The following is an 18,783-nucleotide window of genomic DNA, read 5'->3' as shown; positions in this document are numbered from 1 at the left end:
GTCTTCTCAACACTGTGATGAGTTCTGGAAGCTTCCACAGTGGGGCAAGGACTGGCGGCTATATGAGGGCTGGGGTGTAGGGAGGAGCTGCCCCAGGCAGACAGTGCTCACCAGAGTTCACTGCAAATCCAGGGAGGTGAGGAAGAATGGGGTCCAATCCTCTAGAAGCAAGAATGGTCTCTATTTCAGGAGCAAGATGGAATTAAAAACCATTTCCTGCACACAGTGAAAATCATCCCAACAGGAGCAGAGAGTATCATCATTCAAATAAGCCTGTTGCTTTCAGTTTTAGCAACTCCCAATTACATGAACAATGGCTTCTAAATTATCATTATAATTCAAAATACCTACAGTACTCACCTCTGTAATCTGCAAGTCTGTACTGATGGTTCTCCCTATTATATTCATGAGAGTAACCAGTGATTGTGTTCCATATCTGCAAAGCAACAAGATGCTAGTCAGAGGTGGAAAATGGTTTGCAAGACAAAGCTGTGTTTTATTGGGGGGGAGGGGGCGGTTATATGCTAAGTGCACAGCCCCTGTTGATTCCTACCTCCCAAATCGAAGCAAAAATACATATGAACTAGTTTAGCTTCATCATTTAATAAGATATCTATTATACAGAAGATTTTATCAGCACTAAGTAAATAAAATACAGGTAAATATTGATTTGTGTCCATAGAGTTCTGAAAGCTTTCTTTAAATATGAAAAGCTCCTCTTCAAAACTGCAACTGTTCTTAACTTTTTAAATGAGGTGTTCAAACAGAGGTCACGTACCTCAAACTAAGACAACTTACAAGGGGTAAGTAAATATGGAAATTACGCCCCTTAAAAAATAGTAATTAATATGGCATCAGTTTCAGAAACTCTGGCTAACCTACCCTGAGAACTTATGTAAAATTTTGCATTTGTATATGCTTTTTTGAAGAAAGGATCTACGTCCTTGAAGATTCTCAACATGTTGGTGATCATGGAAGGGCTAAGTACTCCAGCTTTACTTTCCCTCAAACACGCACCATGATTGAAACTTCCCCTCTAGTTTCATGCCCTTGAATGTCCAACAAAGATCATGCAGGAAAAAACAAAACAACAACAGAACAAAACAAAACAAAACAACAACAACAAAAAAAACCATAAGAAATATTGTTGCGGAAAAACAACAGATACATACCCGCCCGAAGCCTTGCTGTGGTTAAAAAGGTAAATAAAGACTTTGGGATGCATTAAAGAAGAAAGAAAATTAAAATAGGGTTAATGTTTTGGACTGAGCAAGAAAGGGTTGCCATTCTGTTCTACTGATAGTAGACAGTTAATGCACACGATTGACTGACTTCAAAAACGTACACTTGAAATTAAAAATTACAACAGTTGATGTTGGCATAACACCTAAAGGTAAGAGAAAACGGTGTTTTTGGTCTTTTTTAAGTTCTCCACGGTAACTTAAGCTGTGTCCGTTGAGCAAAGGGAAGGATGAGACAGTCTCCATATAAACACTGCTGTTTCCATAGGCAGAGAGGACATACTTCTTAGCTCTGCATTTTTATTGACCACATATTAAAAGCCTGTGGAATTGATGAGGGAGCAGGAGGCTGGCTGAGGACAAAGCAAAAGCTGGCGCCTTGCACCCCCCCTTTATCCGCTCCCCTCCATATGTGTAGCATTCCTCAGGCACCCCTGACTGCCATAAAATGATAAATAGTTAACTTGCTGAGATCACAATCCTGCAAGACAGGAGTCTCCCTTGGTTTGCAAATGTCCTTGAGATTACAACAAAGAAGTTACCTTATCAATAGCCCAATTTCCAAAGACACAGAATCAGTTCCTCAAGCCTAATGTCACCCTCCCCTCCATAAAAAAAACTGAAGGAGGCTGAGGTAGAAGGAAAAGTAAATGTTAAGTTTCTTCTAAACCTAAATCTCATTAACAAGGATGCTTGATAGCAGGAATGTAACATTCCACCAGGAGACTCCCAATTGTCTTTACTTGATAGCAACTAAGCCTTCAATATCCTGATAGTCTTCTTTGCCCCAATAGCCCTTCTGGACACCCCTTTGTCCTCACCTACCCAACCCCTGCGTATATAACCAACCACTCCTCACAACCCGGGGCAGCAGCAGCTCTTCCTGCCCACGGGTCCTGTCCCCGTGCTTTAATAAACCACCGTTTTGCACCAATGATGTCTTAAGAATTCTTTCTTTAGTCGTCGGCTCCGAACCTCACCCCACCGAACCTGACTTTAGGTTCTGGGACTTCATCAGAATGACTCAGGAAATCTGGCAAAATTTGGAAAGGAAGGAAGAAGGGAGGGAGGGAGTAAGGGAAGGAAGAAAAGGAAAGGAAAGGAGAAAGGGAAAGAGGAAGAAAGACAAGAAAACTACTTAGGGCCCTAAACGTGTGATTTGCTACCAGACGGAGGAGGAAGACTACCCAGAGAGACAGGACTGGGTTTGAAATGACCTTGGGCAATTTGTAAAGGGACTAAGATACAGTGAGAAGAATCGTTCTGGAGAGGAAAGGGGATGCTGAGTGTTGAAGCACCTATCAGGGTCCCTGGCACACTTCATCTCTTCCTGTTTTGCAAATTGCAAGAAGAGGTATTTAAGATTTTATTTATTCATTTGAGAGTGCGAGTGAGAGAGAGAGAGAGAGAAAGCACGGGCGGGGGTGGGGGAGAGGCAGAGGAAGAAACAGGCTCCCCACTGAACAGAGAGCCCAATGCAGGGCTCAATCCCAGGACCCTAGGATCATGACCTGAACAGAAGGCAGAGGCTTAACCAATGGAGCCGCCCAGGTGCTCCAAGAAGAGGTATTTTTGACACAGAGAAGATTTGTCCCTCTTGTTGAGAGAGCGATCTCTGAAATACTACTGCATAAAAATAGGCACATTTCAAATAGTTGATCTGCCAGTGGTCAGATACACGCTAATTCATACAGAGACCAGAGCCAACCTGTGTCAGTAGAGTTACTGTTTTAAAAATATGGTAACATTCCATGCCAGTGTGGTTACAGGGATTTGGGGCCACTCTCCTCTGGCTCACCTTCTGTCTCTTTCCTCTCTCAAATTTCCCCTCCCTTGTGATCCCTTTCCCCGCCACATCTTTTTTCCCAGGACAAGCGTAGCCACTAGGCAAGTACAGGGCCAAGGCATCCAGCCTGATCTAGGGACAGATGGTGGGCACCGGCCCCTTTGAGCTTGGATGCACCTCTCCGTAACACCTGACTTTTCTCTGCTCCTGTTCCTATTTCTCTGTTCAGCTATATGCTCCCCATTAGGAAACCCAACAGAGAGGAAGCGGGAATGTGTGCAAGTTTTCATGCTTAGGACTCTCGCCAATATAACTCTTGCATCTGAAGAAGAAATCAACGGTTTGGTGAAGAGGAAGGGGGTAAGATTCCTTTTGGGTCAGTTGAATTTGAAAATGATCATACTTTATTCTGCACCCAGGTAAAGCTGGGTTTTCCTGGAAACTGTGAAACCTACATGGTTTTAAGAAAACCAGAAGCATGGGATGCCTGGGTGGCTCAGCCAGTTGGGCATCTGCCTTCAGCTTAGGTCATGATCCCGGGGTCATGGGATTGAATCCCATGTTGGGCTCCCTGCTCAGCAGAGAGCATGCTTCTTCCTCTGCCTGCTGCTCCCCTTGCCTCGGCTCTCTTTCTCTGACACATAAATAAATAAAATATTTGGGGGAAAAAAAGCCGAAAGCACTTGACCAGATGATAGGACACAAACACCATTTCTACCGTCTACAGTAACAACTCATACAAATCCAATGCTTCCTCTCTATCCACACATTCTTCCATGAGACCCATCCACAGCTATGAGGCCAGACACATCTTTTCCTCAACTGCAAGATGTCTTTGAGCTCAATGAAGTTTCCCTCCCTAGGATCGGGACTCAAAAGGTCATCTTTGGCCCAACAAGGACCTTAGATACTCCACAGCAAGCAGTGCAATGCTCCGAACATGGGAGTGAGGGGCGGGACCAAACCGAACTTGTTGGCCTCCATACAAGTATTCCCAACCACAGTTTCAGATCAGGCTTCCTGGGAAGAAGGCGGAGCCTGGGTGAGGCGAGCAGGTGTTCTTGCACTGTTGAAGACCAGCGTCTACGGCTCAAACACTTGACCAGCCCCGTTCCCTCTGTTCCAGAGCCCCAAGTTCCAGCCACCTCCTGTGACTGGTCCCAAGTCAGACACTCAGTCCTCCCCCACCCCCCAGCCCCGGCATTTCCTAGCACCCTCATGGATGCAGAAGCTCATTTTTTCCCACTGCTTGTTCAAATCCCACTCAAGTCCCAGTCTTGTCCTTGGGTCCCTACCCCTTCTCCAGCTCTTCTCTTATCGAATTTATCAGATAGCATACCTTCATCACTTTTTACCCCCGACGAGAGCTTAAACTACCTGGATCTTGGCATGGAAAGACGAGAACTTTTTCTAGGTGAAAGAACCTTGGGAATTGATCAAAGACGCTGCCTCTCAGCTTATACGAAGGGAAACCAAGGCCGATGTGTTAGCTAACAGGAAAACAACAAACAGTTGTTCTAGTTACATTCCAGATGGGAGTACTGGAGAATTTGGTTTCTCATCTGCTTCTCTCCCAGGACAACTGATCTCCTGGCAAAATGACCCTCCGTTTATGTGACACAGATGATAAGTAGCAGGATTACAGCCCTGACGGGCAGGAAAAAGCATATGGAAAACTCTATAGATTTCCTTCTGCGGGGTTTCTTGGGGTCTTTATGATGCTAGCATATACTGTGAATTTGCAAAAAGTGGAGGTTAATACAAACTGCTCCCAAACTGATGGGGCTACTGTCTTTCTTGTTTCTAGAAAGCTTATCAGCGTGTTTTATGAACGAGACTCGGTGGAACATACCAGAGCAACACAAATTTCATAGCTAACTTGCTAGTAATCAGTCACATATCAGGAAGTTCAGAATGCCTTTTTCACATAATTAATGTAAAATGCAATTTGTCAGAGCCATTTGTGTATTTATCCTTTATGTTATCTTTATTAATATATGAAGACTGATAACATGCTAGTCTTCACATCAAATATAACTGTTCAAATAAGTGATGATTTAAATGTTCTGATTTCAAAGCACTTTTTTTTTTTGGCGTTGTAAAGGAGTTCAATAAACATTTACAAAAGAAAAACATTTTGTTCTATAAGAAAGTCCTATTCATATATATATATTTTTTAGAGATGGGGGGCTGGGAGATAGAGGGTGGGGGAGGGAGAAAGAAAAAAACATAAGCAGGCTCCACCCCCAGCACGTAGCCCTACAAGGGGCTTGATCTTATGACCCTGAGACCATGATCTGAGCCAAAACCAAGAGTGGGAATGCTTCACCAATGGAGCCACCCAAGAACCACCCCCTGCATTCTCATTCTTAAACATTTGCATTCTAAATATACGTTCTCTTCCAAAAGGATCAACTTATTTACAAAATTTATCTCCCCAGTTTACAGGTGTTTGGACCTGATAACAGACCCTTTCTACCTGCTAACTCTAGGATATGTAAGGACTTGGAGGATGCATTATTCTTTCCAGAATGTAGGATTAAGTCATGCTCTGGAAAGATCAGCCATCAGAGAAAGGCATGCTGTCGGATTTTTACATGTTCATGTATATTTCACCCAACAGGGGGCTATGAAGCAAGCAGATTTAATCTTAAAAGGTGAGAGATACGGCCAGTTCAAGAATATGGAACCCAGATATGTGAAAGGTCTCTGACAGGTAAGACAGAGCTACAGCCAGGCAGACGTAGTCATGAACACTGCTGTTTCCCGAAACACAGTGGTCTACCTCAGAAAATAAGTGAGTGGTTGGTGAGCACTCATGCCAATAAAACATGACTTGCTCTACTCTATGTCTCTGATGACAAACTTCTTAAGGGGCAACTGGGGAAACTGAGGTAGGTATAATCCCAGGCAAACTCATTTTCATACAGAAAGCTGAAACTGAGGGTAAGTGTCCTTCTCTTCCACAGATGAGATGAAATGCAAGAAATAGCATCACTTCTCTGGTCAAGGCAAAGGACTTTTGTGAACTAGCCCAACTAAGGCTGAGCGCCTAGCACAGAACCAATGACCTGTACGAAAGAGAGGTCTCGTACTTCCTTCTTACCTTTCACTCACAGCTTGCCAATTGTTGACTAGAAAGTCCTTTGCAATGTACCGGCCCACTTCCGCCGCCGCCACCACTTCAATGACATTTGTCTCATTAAAAGCGAAAGGCGATGCAGTAATGGCATACTCCATGTACCTGCAAGGAAGCATTTGCAGAAAATAAATGTGCAGGGACGCCTGGGTGGCTCAGTTGGTTAAGCATCTGCCTCGGGCTCAGGTCATGATCCCAGGGTCCTGGGATTGAGTCCCACATCGGGCTCCTTGCTCCACAGGGAGCCTGCTTCTCCCTCTGCCTCTGCCTGACTATACTCTCTCTTTCTTGCTGACAAATAAATAAATAAATAAATAAAATCTTTAAATAAAGAAAATAAATGTGCAAACACTATCCAATAGAAAGAGTGAATTTCCACAAATTGACCTAAAATTCTATATGGTGCCAACTCAGTAAGGCACAGACAGGTATTTTCTGAGTTCCTGTTTTTCTCCCTTTGGTTCATTAATTGCATTCCTCTACCAGGAACTTCCAAGACCAGTTGACCGTAATTACCTGTTGAGTATTCTTGGGTCTCTACTGCAGCTCATTGCATAAGCGAGTTGAATCCTTTCCTCTTCCTTTGTTTTATTCGCATACATGTTCAACAGGAAGTCCCAGTCTTCCTCGCTTCCCAAGGCAATGCCATAACATAAGATGACACTTTTAATCGGAGAAGGTATTCTGTAAGGTAGAACATGCAATGATATTTCTCATAGTCGTTACGTTATGTATTTACTTAGGGTGTTCTACTTTTGGAAGGATGTATCCAGAAAAAAATGTTGAGATCTCAGGTACGAAGATCAAAAGTAGGGCTCGAGAAAGTCAACTGCGGAAACGTCATGAGCATTAATATTGCGAGAAAAGAACATCAGATTAGTTTAGAAGCTAAGGGGTTCTAAGAAAGAAGGAAATTATCATAGTTCGATCAATGTACGCTGATAATTCAGCTTGGGTGCATATCTTTTTTTTTTTTTTTTTTTTGAAGTAATTTCCATACCCAACACAGGGCTCAAACTCACAACCTTGAGATCAAGAGTCAGAGGCTTTACCAAGGGAGTCAGCCTGGAATGCGTGCGTCATCTCAGGTGTTACGATCACATTTCCTAAAAGTCCACCTGAGGTCATGCATTAAAGGTAATAGAGTAAAACCAGAAAGACAGTCTTCGTGTCAGCTCTCCGTGGGAATACAAACTCATAGAGAATGCGCTCCTTGGACACACTTACATATACATCATAGTTGTAAACCATCAAAGAACCACCAAAATAAGACTCCAGACACACGCAGCTGCTTCTTAGGGGATGTACTGATGACGAGTAGCCCAGGGTACAACTCACTGTGTAAATTCGAATCTGCTGTCATGTGCAGACCTACCGTAGGCAATGCCAAAAAAGGGGGTGGGGTGGGGCTATTGGAAAACAAATAGGAGACAGACTACCCAAGAGAAAATAAAACCATCACTCCCAGAAAGAGAACATCAAAAAGGTAGAGAAATTATTGCTGTTGAAATAGGACAGAACCGGGACGCCTGGGTGGCTTAGTGGGTTAAGCCTCTGCCTTCGGCTCAGGTCATGATCTCAGGGTCCAGGGATCGAGTCCCACATTGGACTCTCTGCTCAGCAGGAAGCCTGCTTCCCCCCTTTCTCTCTGCCTGCCTTTCTGCCTACTTGTGATCTCTCTCTGTCAAATAAATAAATAAAATCTTAAAAAAAAAAAAAAAGAAAGAAAGAACAAGGACAGAACCAAGGGCAAGCCAAGCCAATGTGCGTCTTACTCATTCTCTGGCTGGTTCGTCCAGTCTTTGAAGAGTTCCCTTGACAGCTGAAGACAGTCTTCAAGGCCCAACCAGCATGCCGTTTCAAAAAGTTTTTCCAGGGCTACTCTTAAAGAAAATCACAGAGAAAAACATTTTGTTTTGCTACGTTTACTGCACTTATTTTTTTTTCCTTTCTCCAACTGCGTGTGTTTCGTGAGAGGATGGGTTTATTTTAAAATATCCTTCTAATAACACCGGGTTTGTGAAAAAAAAAAAATTAGCTTTTGTGGATGGAAGACTTATTTAAGGCTCAGAGAAATATTTGCTGAGAAGCTCTCAGGCACCAAATAAACTCCAAAGACTGGTATTTTTTTGAAAGTCGGAAATAAATTATCGCCATCCTCCATCTCCCTCAAACACACGCGGACACACAGTCCGCATCTGCTATCGATTTATTTTTCCTCCCTTTTTACAATAATTGCCTTATGAAGAGAAAGAAAAAAGACTTGAGAGCATTTGATCTAATGCCCTGAAAAATGAAGTTCTTTCTCTATACACGGAAAGGAGAGGGAAGGGTTTCTTTTCTTTCCACAATGCGCTTTCCCTCGCTAGAACTTTTGTTCCTTCCTCTGCTCTGTCTGGCGAGTTATGTTCATGTCCAGATAAAGAATAGAGATTTCTGTTTTGTTTTGTTTTGTTTTGTTTTGACAGCTGAGAAATGGTATACATTTTCTTTCGGAACAAAATAAGTTCAAAAGGATACAGTGAAAAGCGGTAATTGATCCAGAGAAGCGATGTCTGGAAGCATCACTCTCCATACTCCCGAGTCTCTCCAACTTGGATTCAGAGGTAAAGGAATTCAAACGGGCCATAAGTTTCCAGAAAATGCAAGAGCCAAATGGGGTTGCTCCACCCTCCATTTGCAACCTCGGCCCTGCCTGACCTTCCGATAAGGAGAAGGAAGGATGGCCAAGGGTGGAGGACCTCCGAAAGACGGTTCTGAGCATTTCTACACCCTCCCACTCTCTCCCTCCCCACCCCAAGTTGGATGCAGCAAGACGGGATTCTCTACAAGTACACAATTCTCCAAGGTTCCTCGGAAGACAAATGGCCCTGGGAAGCTACCAAAAGTAGGTCACTTGAGTCCAGTTCAGGGGAGCTAAGGATATGGCTGGCTAACATCTGTGGTGCCTGAGTGAGCACACTTCTGCCTTCCTGTTCACGCACCCAACCCGACTGCCTACGGACTGTCCCACTAGTCCTCACTGTCTCCCATTTACATGTCTAGTCAACCCTGTGTCCTTCTAGTCACGTGCCCAAGCACGCAAATGTCTCCCTTCTCGGAAGGATACTCTTGAGAGAGAATAATCTCATTTTGTCTATTTTGTATTTCTTGCTCGGTCTGGTTGATTTCAGCCTGATTTTGATCAGAGCTGTAAACAGAATTCCTGTACCCTCGCAGATAACAAATTCCCTCCCTAAATCTAGAAGTTCCCCTCCGGTACCTCCCACTCCCTACAAATCTTGGGTCACGGGAAGGTCAGGGGTACTGCAGCCCGATTTTTACCTTTCACCTCCTTCCCAGACCGCCAGGACAACATGCTTACTGCGCTCACCAAACCAATCACATGGAAATCATTTGCAATACTTACTCGTGCTCACACACAAGCGACTGAAATATTCCAGGCAACTCCTCTCATATTTGTATAAGGAATGATAGAATTTTTGTCATTAATAACAAACAGAAGGGACTTTTTTCTCTGGTGGCCTTCCCATGCCTTCAGTTCATTGGTATAGGCTGGTTTTACTCAGTATAACCCCCTCACCAATGGCAGGACACACTCAAAATCTCAACCAGAAGCCTAAGAATTGAGAGGACAGAGCTATAGATTCCTGTGTGTCCAGGTGTGAGCCCTGCAGGTAAACTAAGATCCCAAACTATTATCTCTGAGTAGGAAACTTGTAGCTCACTCATCCCAAAGCCACTGGTCTCAAGGAGCATGCAAAATCTCCCAGTTAAATCATAGGTATCGAGATCTTCCTAATATACATCTCCCACCTCTTAACATGGACCATTTTATTCAGTTATAAATTGAAATGAATATAAATGGAATATACCTATTCAATAGAGAGAAATTAAAAAAAAATACTTACAGGGCTAAATAGTCGTCTTGTAACGCTGCTGCGTTTTCACGGATAATAGTTGAATATACATTCCATATCGAGGTAAGTCTCTTCAACAGATACTTCTGAAGGAAAATCTATGGTTAGCTTTGGTTCGCATCACTGAGTTTGTACTGTATTGCCCTCTCTCTGAAAGGACAGGAATACAGGAGTGACAGGTGTCTCCTGAGAAGTTGTCTTTCTTTGTTACTAAACGTGTAACTGGTTGATTTTGTTGTAGCCTCCCTTCGTTCAGGTTCCTCTTTGGTACAACGGAATTGCCAAGAATACCAGTATAACCTTTTGATGAGGACAAAACAATATTACGTACATGAGTACACTCCATGGTAGGTAGGAACTCGATAAATCATGGCTCTTGTTACCATTTCACATCACCTGGAACATTTTCAGGTGTGTTCAAAATAGAGAAAGAAGCGATGAATGTTAAAACTGTTGAACATTCTACCTTAGCATTTCCATGCTTTGTATCTATACCTCCAAGAAAAATAAGGATGACTGATCTATGCTTCAGGCAATTTTACGCCATGAGTCGGAAATAAAGTTTCTTTGATTGAGCTCTCAGCTGGTGAACAGCAAGGTTATAAAAGTTATCCATTTATAATACATCCCTAAGAACAAAGTAGATATTATTCATTGACACTCCTTAAAAACAAATCCTAGGGCACCTGGGTGGCTCAGTGGGTTAAGCCTCTGCCTTCGGCTCAGGTCATGATCCCAGGGTCCTGGGAATCCATGTTCAGCAGGGAGCCTCTTTCTCCTTCTCCCTCTGCTACTCCCCTGCCCCACTTGTGTGTTCTCTCTCTCTCTCATGCTTGTTCTCTCTCTCTCAAATAAATAAAAAAATTTAAATGAAGACAAACAAAAGCAAATCCTAGTTATTACTTCTTTATCCAGAAGCAGGAATCAGAGTTTATCAATGAGCCACCTCAATCCCACACTTAAGTGTCTTCTTTTCTGGGTCACCATCCCCACACTCCAGGATATTTGGACCGGCACTCTGGACAGCTGAGGAAAGAAGTCTGGACCCATGAGGTATTTGTGATCTCACCCTCCATCAGCCCCAGAAGCTCACTTGTAATTATCATCTGGACCATTCTCTGGTTTTTTTCTGGTCCCTTACTCTCTGGGTCCCTTACTCCCAGCTGTTCCTTTGGTTTGCCCTTGAGCCATCTTTCTTATGATCACTGTTTAAGATCTAATGAAGGAAGTATGATGATGTCCCATTGCTTGATGAATTCCTATTTCCCTCTGTCACTTACCAGCAGCAAAAGCAGCTTCCAAGTGTTTACTTTTCCTGGAACATACCTCTCTGGTGAAGCCCTAGTCCTGTAGACCAGAGTACTTCAATGATGATGTTAAAAGTCTTTCTGTTTGATGTTAGACAATGTTAACAATGTTAAAAGTCTTAACTTTTCCTGGAACATACCTCTCTGGTGAAGCCCTAGTCCTGTAGACCAGAGTACTTCAATGATGACTATAGGGTTGTTAAAAGTCTTTCTGTTTGACTAACAATCAGAAGAGTGGCTGTTAGACAAAAAGCATACCATTTCCATCCACTTCTGGGTTCTTAGGGCACACTGTCGCTTCACCAAGAACTAAAGACTTTTCCAAACTTCTCTCATACTCATTTCCTAGACCAGGCCATGACTAAAGTATGACTAAGAGTAACCAGCCCTTCCTAAGAAAATGAATACATATTTAGAACTAATAGACTATGACTTGGGGAAGGATGTGTTCCACAGATGCTGTCTAGATATGGAAAGAGGAAGACAGGACTTTTTAAAACCACATAACAAAGAAGGAAATTACCTTTAATAACGGGTACATATCATAGCTGTTCGCATCAAAAACAAGATCCTTGGTTACCAGGTTCACCAAGACCGCATACCAGACTATGATTTCATCTTCTTCAGCAAGGTACTTGGTTAAATCAAGGGCTGTTTCAATCTCAATATAATTGTTTCTGTTTGGTTCAAAAAAATACACACTCAAAAAACCTCCACTCGCTAAATGATTTGCACACTTTCCATATTTGTTCCATGCTTCAATGCCTGACTTTAATAAAGTTTGTGGAATCAGATGAGGAAGTTGAGAAGCAACACGGGGAGTTTGGGGGAGTAGGAAAAGAATAAATGAAACAAGATGGGATCAGAAGGGAGACAAACCATAAGAGACTCTTAATCCCTCAAAATAAACTGAGGGGTGCCGGGGGTAGGGGGGTAAGGAGAGGGTGATTGGGATATGGACACTGAGGAGGGTATGTGCTATGGTGAGTGCTGTGAAGTGTGTAAGCCTGATGATTCACAGACCTGTACCCCTGGGGCTAATAATACATTGTATGTTAATAAAATAAACATAAAATTAAAAAAAGAAAGTTTGTGGAATCAGGAAGCTAGAGGTCTTACTTAGCTCCTTGATAAGGTGGGAGCCAAGAAATGTGGACAGGCCCTCCATTACATTCAAGTGTCCCAATTTTTGGAGACTAGAGGAAAATCCAGGCCAACTGTTGGACTGCTCGTAGGGCAAAAAAATCCTTGTGAATTTCATACACATTGTTATGGGAGTACAATTTCCATTCAACAAGTACTGATTATGAGTCATTATCGAATGCTCTACCAGTTACTCGCGGGAACGCGAACTAGAATGTGGGACACGACTCTTGGTTTCCACTGAAGAGTTTATTCCTTCAGCGAGGAGCGGAGGCTTATGCATGAGAAGCTGTTCATGAGTCTGAGAAAAGCCAACGAATACAATAAAAGTAGTGAAGAAGGAAAACCCACGCGTGTGATGGTGAAGTCAGGGAAGGCCTCCTGGGAGGAGGATGGGGAGAAGGGTGGTGAAGGCTGGGTAAGATGGAAATGGATAGAGACAGAGAGGAAGGACACTTAAAACAAAGAAGATAAAGTGGGAATTTGTGTGAGAGCAGACCAAGCAGCTGAGGCACTGGATTTCTTCAGTGTGGAGTTGAGAGGTGGAGCTTGGGAAATACGTGGGATCAACACCGTAGAAGGCCTTGAATGCCAAGATGAAGAGTTTTCATGGAGTGGGAAGGTTTTAAATAATGGGGGGGAGTGACATTACGAAGTCGATGCTGAAAAATTTTATTGCCACTGTGCTGAAGAAGACAGAATGGAAATGAAAGGAACGGAAGGCTGGAAGCTAACGCAACAGGCAAAGTAAAAGATGAGGGGCACTTGGCTTAGCATGGAAGCAGTGAAGGTGGTACGTAAGGTGGGAATCCAAAAGACATCCTCAAGAAAGAAGAGATAAGATAGGTTGGCTGGACGGCAGATGGAGAGCGAGAAAGAGAGGAGTCAAAGGGGTCTCGAGTTTGGGTTATGGAAAGAATCGAAGAATCGTGGCACTCTGACAGACAGACAGAAACTGACAGCAGAAACAATTCAGAGACAGAAAAAAAATCCGCTGTGGAAGATCCTGAATTTAAATGACCACAGGATATGCAGAAGGCAGGAGAGGATAGGTGGAGATGTAGACTTAGAAGTCATGAACGTATCCTTTCCTGAAGCTTTACTGGTTAGCTTGTATCTGCGGGGCATTCTACGTGCCCATAATAAAACCATCCCTAAAACCATAAGAAGGCATGAGCCATCCAAAGGAAAGAGAGAAGAAAATGAGCGAAGACGAGAAAGGTTTCCCGGAGGATGTGGTCAATAGTTTGACAGTCATGGTGGTCCTGGAGAGGGGTTTCAGCAAAGCGGTGGGTGAGCAAATGTGCCGCAGGTCAGAGAGGGAGAAGTGATACAGGAACAAAGGACAAAATAAAACAGACATTCCTTTGAGAAACAGGACGGGTGAAGACAGAGAGAACACACTAGGTAGTTTACTATACAAACTCTTTAATTTTATTGTCTAAAATTTAAATTCTAGATACATATGAATTACCTGAATGAAAACATAGCACAGTTTCTACTGAATAAATGTAATAGAAATAAAATCTATACTTCTATAGTATACTAAAATACAGGCCATATCTCATTAAAATTTTACCTATAGCCATCACCCTAGAGTAACAAAAATCACTTCAAAATCTCAATATAGTCTAATTCTAGCATTCTTTTTTTTATATATATATGTCAGCTATTTCCTTAATTTACAATATCACAGAAAAATACAAATGCATCTACAACCTTCCCAAATGTATCTGTTAATATTTAGGAACCTTTATAAATGCAAGCCCAAATCACCTTTATTTTCTCCCGAGTTCTTCTTCTTGATGGAAATTAAAAAAAAAAAATAACAATTCTAATACTTTCTGTGATAATCCCCTAAATATTTAAACATGATGACCTTTTCCTCAGTATATCTTTTCTACTGCATCTTTTTAAAACTTCTCCTTTAAAGGGATTCCTTTTAAGATGCTGACTTACACTTTCATCTTATAAAACTGAAACTCGGTCCAGCATTAAACTAACTGCCTTACTCTGCACCCCCCAACCCTAACCCCCAACAACCACCCTTCCCTTTTGTCTCTCCAGGATTCTGACTACTCCAAGGAACTCATGTAAATGGAATCACATAATATTTGTCTTTTTGTGACTGGCTTCTTTTGTGCAGCACAATGCCCTCAAAGTACACCCATGGTGATGTCCATTCCAGCAACTTCTATGTTCTAAAATTCCACTGTACCCACAGAACTTGATCCTAATCCGAATAACCTGGACCCTGTGTATACTAAAGAAGCAATTTCACTGCACAGTGACTAGGCTGTAACGTTTTATTACGTTCTCAATGTACTCTTAAAAGCCAGCGGTGAAGACAACATACTCACTTAGACAAGGAAAAGGCATCGTCAATCACCTGCAGCCTGTGGATAACAGGAATGGCCTGCAAATTAGATCCAAATTTGTGCAGGAAAAGATGAGAGCATTTCTTAGCCACAAAATAATTTGCAAAATCATAACAGTGTTTCAAAATCATGGTCGCTTATGAAGCCCTCTCGTGTGAATTGTCACACGAGCAGAGAAATGGTGATCACTGAGAATAGTCCCCATGATTTATTTATTATACATCTGTTTTTGGTAAATGGTCCCTCTGGACATCAATCATAAGGCTTTCATCTGGCAGAGAGTTTTGCCAAAAGACTGCCTGAAAAAAAAATGGCATGGTGACAACGAAAACGGGATGTCATGTTGAAAAGGCTCTCCAAGACAAGGAGTGTGTGCTCAATTGTGTTGCACTGTCCATATTGCTGTCAGGAGAAGTTTTGTCATGGGAAACCTTAAGTACTCATTATTTAGCCCTATTTTGATAATACTGAAGTCCTCTGAGCAGCGTCTGTCTTGTCAAGATTTTACTAATTTGACCCAATGCCACCAAGAGAGTCTTGAGAATCATGGAAAGGCAGCAGTCCATTGCCAACCCAACTGCTTAAGCCTGGGCTACAGCCCCATGGCATGGCCAGGCCACAGGAACCTGTCTCAGCTGGAGGGGACTCAAGGGGCCCAGAGGCTCCTATCCCCTTCCTTCAACACCTCACACATTTTCACAGGTTTGGTCTCAGAAAATCCATCTTCACAACACTCGTTTTGAGCCTCTCAGCAAGCTTCAATCTTTCCTTGGTCTCATTTCTTCTCTGGCAGTAATAACCCTTCCATTTTTCTAAGTTAATACTAATAACAGACATCCCAGTCATCTATTAGGAATAACTGACCTCAGTTTTTCAATAAGTAAGTCTACAGTGGTTGCAAGAAAATCATTGCTAGAATGGCCATGGCCTTACTTCCATGGCTTACAGTGCCCTCAGAAACCAGTAGGAGGGTAGCTACTCTGAAAAAAAATGGAAAATAAAATGTTACGATGTGTGGATTTTGCAACCTTATTCAAAAGCCTTATAATAATTTTTTTTAATTACTGAATATGTCCTGACAGACTGATCTGTGTCCAACCTCTGCTAAAGAGGATACATAGGGGCCCCTGGGTGGCTCAGTGGTTAAAGCCTCTGCTTTCGGCTCAGGTCATGATCCCAGGGTCCTGGGATCGAACCTCACATCGGTCTCTCTGCTCAGCAGGGAGCCTGCCTCCTCCTCCTCTCTCTCTCTGCCTACTTATGATCTGTCAAATAAATAAAAATCTTTAAAAAAAGAAAAGAGGATACATATATCACCTTATCTAATCTTCACAATTCTTTACTTAATGATGGTCTATCAAAACATCATCATATGGATGCGAAAACCAAGGCATGAACACAAGGGTACCAGACACAGAAGCCAAGCTTTGGACCGATATACCATAGGTCATCTTCTGCTAGAGAGGCTGCTAGATACTTCCAGAGAACGCTCGAAGACAGAGACACCAAAGATATCTTTCAGTTCAACATTCTAGCTTAAAGAATGGTGCCTCCATGAACTAACTGTCCAGAGTTTCATGGCAGAGCCAACTCTAGAGACACCAACGCCAGCATCCTTCTCCAACAACGGAGATTTGGTTGAATTCAACCAATCAAAATCTGACCGACCAAAGCCAGCCAACATTTTAATTTTTCTATATGGCAGAATGACTTATGTTTGGTGATAAAGTAGTATTAGAGTCTATTGATATTTTGTGGCTTAAATTCTCCAAGGGAGAGTAAGAACATAATTTTTTAAAAATTCACACTTTCTAGCATAGACTGGGTACCCTTGATGGGCTTAGAAATTGTATGCGTATGTTTACCTACATTGTATCTAATCCTCATGGTAAGTAACAAAGCTGTATATTATTCCCATCTAAAGTGAAGACACAGAAACAGAATATTCAGGTAACTTGTCTGAGATCATAAAACTAATGGTGAGTCGGAAAATGTATTCTGATTTTTACCCAGAAAGGTAAAACGGCTGAAGGAAAATGATATTAATGCTCAAAAGCACAATACATTGTGCTAAATCTACCCTTTCTAAGAATGAGGGGGGAAAAAATTCAATATGGTTTAGGGTGAGAGCTGGCAGTGAGGGCAAATCTCTTCTCACCAGAGGGGTTTATGAAAGCTTGACTCAAGAGTGCATTATGAATGACATTTAGTAACAGGTATAAAAAGCCACCTTACCTTAGGATCTTTTTCAAGCTGTTGATTTAGCTTCTTCCAACCTAATTGATCATAGTTAACTCTGTAATATCCAGTCATATTCAAATTTAGAATCACCCAGTCATGATCGGAAGCCGAAACTTGCATTTCAGGGAATATTTCTACAAAGGGATATGGGAAAGGTGTGAAATGGTGCACCTAAAAAATTTTTCCAGTTCATATTTACACTATATCCTCTTAAACCTCAACAATGAACCTAATCATCCAAAAAAAGTAGAAGAATTCTAAAATAGATACTGATCATACCATATAATTGTATTTTTTCACATATAATGGTTTTTGATTAGAAAAATTTTCTTTAAAGCTCTATGTTAGGTAAGACAACAATGATATAATATTTTAGTTTTAAGCAAGACAGCTTTTCAAAGGCTATCTGCTCCAACATTTTATTCTCTGCCTTTATATATGTGTGTAATATATATTCATGCATATATGTGAAGATATTTTAAAAATCTGTTACTTACTGCTGCTTTTATCTAGCCAGACTAGAGACTGTGTAATTCCATTTTTTATCCAAAGAATAGGTACAATCCATGTGTCACTTATTAGGAAGAAACCAAAAATTCAATTAATTTTCAAACATAAGATATAAACTCTGAGCCCCTATTAACTGAGATGATAAAATGACAGACAGGACTCAAATTCTTTGGTTTTTCACTCTGGATAGGCAAGGGTTTGCTCTTAGGATTATTCATTGTTGTTTTTTTCTTTCTTTCTTTCTTTCTTTTTTTTTTTTTACAGATTTTATTTATTTATTTAGAAGAGAAAGCGGGGTGGGGGAGAGAAAGAGTCCAAGAGTGGGGTGAGAGACAGAGGGAGAAGCAGGCTCCCTGCTGATCAAGGAGCCCAGTGCTGGACTCGATCCCAGAACCCTGAGGTCATGACCTGGGCTGAAGGCAGACGCTTCACCAACTGAGCCACCCAGGAGCCTTTCACTATTGTTTTCATAAGCCAGTTTTTCTTTGGCCATTTGTTTACTCTCTATTAGTCTTTCTTCTTCTTTACTTTTTTTATAACTTAAGGTAGCTACGAAGAGAATGTTGTATCTGAATTCCTTCCTTCCTTCCTTTCATTCTTTCTTTTTCTTTTGTCTTTCTCCTTCCTTTCCTTTCCTTTCTTTCTTTCTTTTAACCCTCTCTCTTTCTTTCAATCTTTCTTTCTTTCTGTATCTGAAACTCTCAAGACCTGTTTATATTTCAAGACCTGTTTATATTAAATTATAGCCACTTGGCCTCACTTGGGGGTTGTTCGAATGTTGCAGACAGACCTAAACCCCTCTGTGCCAAGAGAGGCAAAAAGTAATTTCAGAAGAAAAAGCTTGCAAACATTTCAAAATGCCTTTCTGCCTCAAGCTTTCTCCCCATCTGAAAAGCGTTCAGCACGGATCAGATGATTCACATTTACTGAATGCCGACATTCTTCCCACATTGGTGGACGTGACCTGGAGGATCCAGACGACCACAGGAGGACATTAGTCATCGGAAGAGTTAGAGTCCTTGGAGTTTGGACAGGACTTGCAATCTTGCTCAAATGCTCACAAGTCTGATTTCTCAAGGCCTTTGAATGGGGGGTCTGTGTTGATCTCATTGCTAAGG

At 41.9% G+C, this 18,783-nt stretch overlaps 1 protein-coding gene across 2 annotated transcripts in view; it reads right to left on the bottom strand.

Annotated features, from left to right (window-relative positions):
* Positions 1–18,783, bottom strand: part of LVRN (laeverin) — a 68,576-nt gene that overhangs the window by 9,155 nt on the left and 40,638 nt on the right. For both annotated transcript variants that reach the window (XR_004283821.1, XM_032335404.1), the window contains exons 11-19: positions 17,653–17,729; positions 17,150–17,289; positions 14,897–14,952; positions 11,917–12,070; positions 10,078–10,172; positions 7,942–8,049; positions 6,683–6,850; positions 6,134–6,271; positions 361–436 (exon numbers count right to left, since the gene is read on the bottom strand). Coding sequence is in view for 1 of the 2 variants with exons in the window: in XM_032335404.1 (XP_032191295.1) it covers positions 361–436; positions 6,134–6,271; positions 6,683–6,850; positions 7,942–8,049; positions 10,078–10,172; positions 11,917–12,070; positions 14,897–14,952; positions 17,150–17,289; positions 17,653–17,729 (1,012 nt within the window). In the remaining variant the exon portion in view is untranslated. The remainder of the gene's footprint in view (positions 1–360; positions 437–6,133; positions 6,272–6,682; positions 6,851–7,941; positions 8,050–10,077; positions 10,173–11,916; positions 12,071–14,896; positions 14,953–17,149; positions 17,290–17,652; positions 17,730–18,783) is intronic.

This window comes from Mustela erminea, chromosome 3 (assembly GCF_009829155.1).
Source record: "Mustela erminea isolate mMusErm1 chromosome 3, mMusErm1.Pri, whole genome shotgun sequence".
Classification (NCBI taxonomy): Eukaryota; Metazoa; Chordata; class Mammalia; order Carnivora; family Mustelidae; genus Mustela; species Mustela erminea.
The sequence above is the reverse complement of the archived record's forward strand: the minus strand, read 5'-3'. Positions and strand labels throughout refer to the sequence as shown.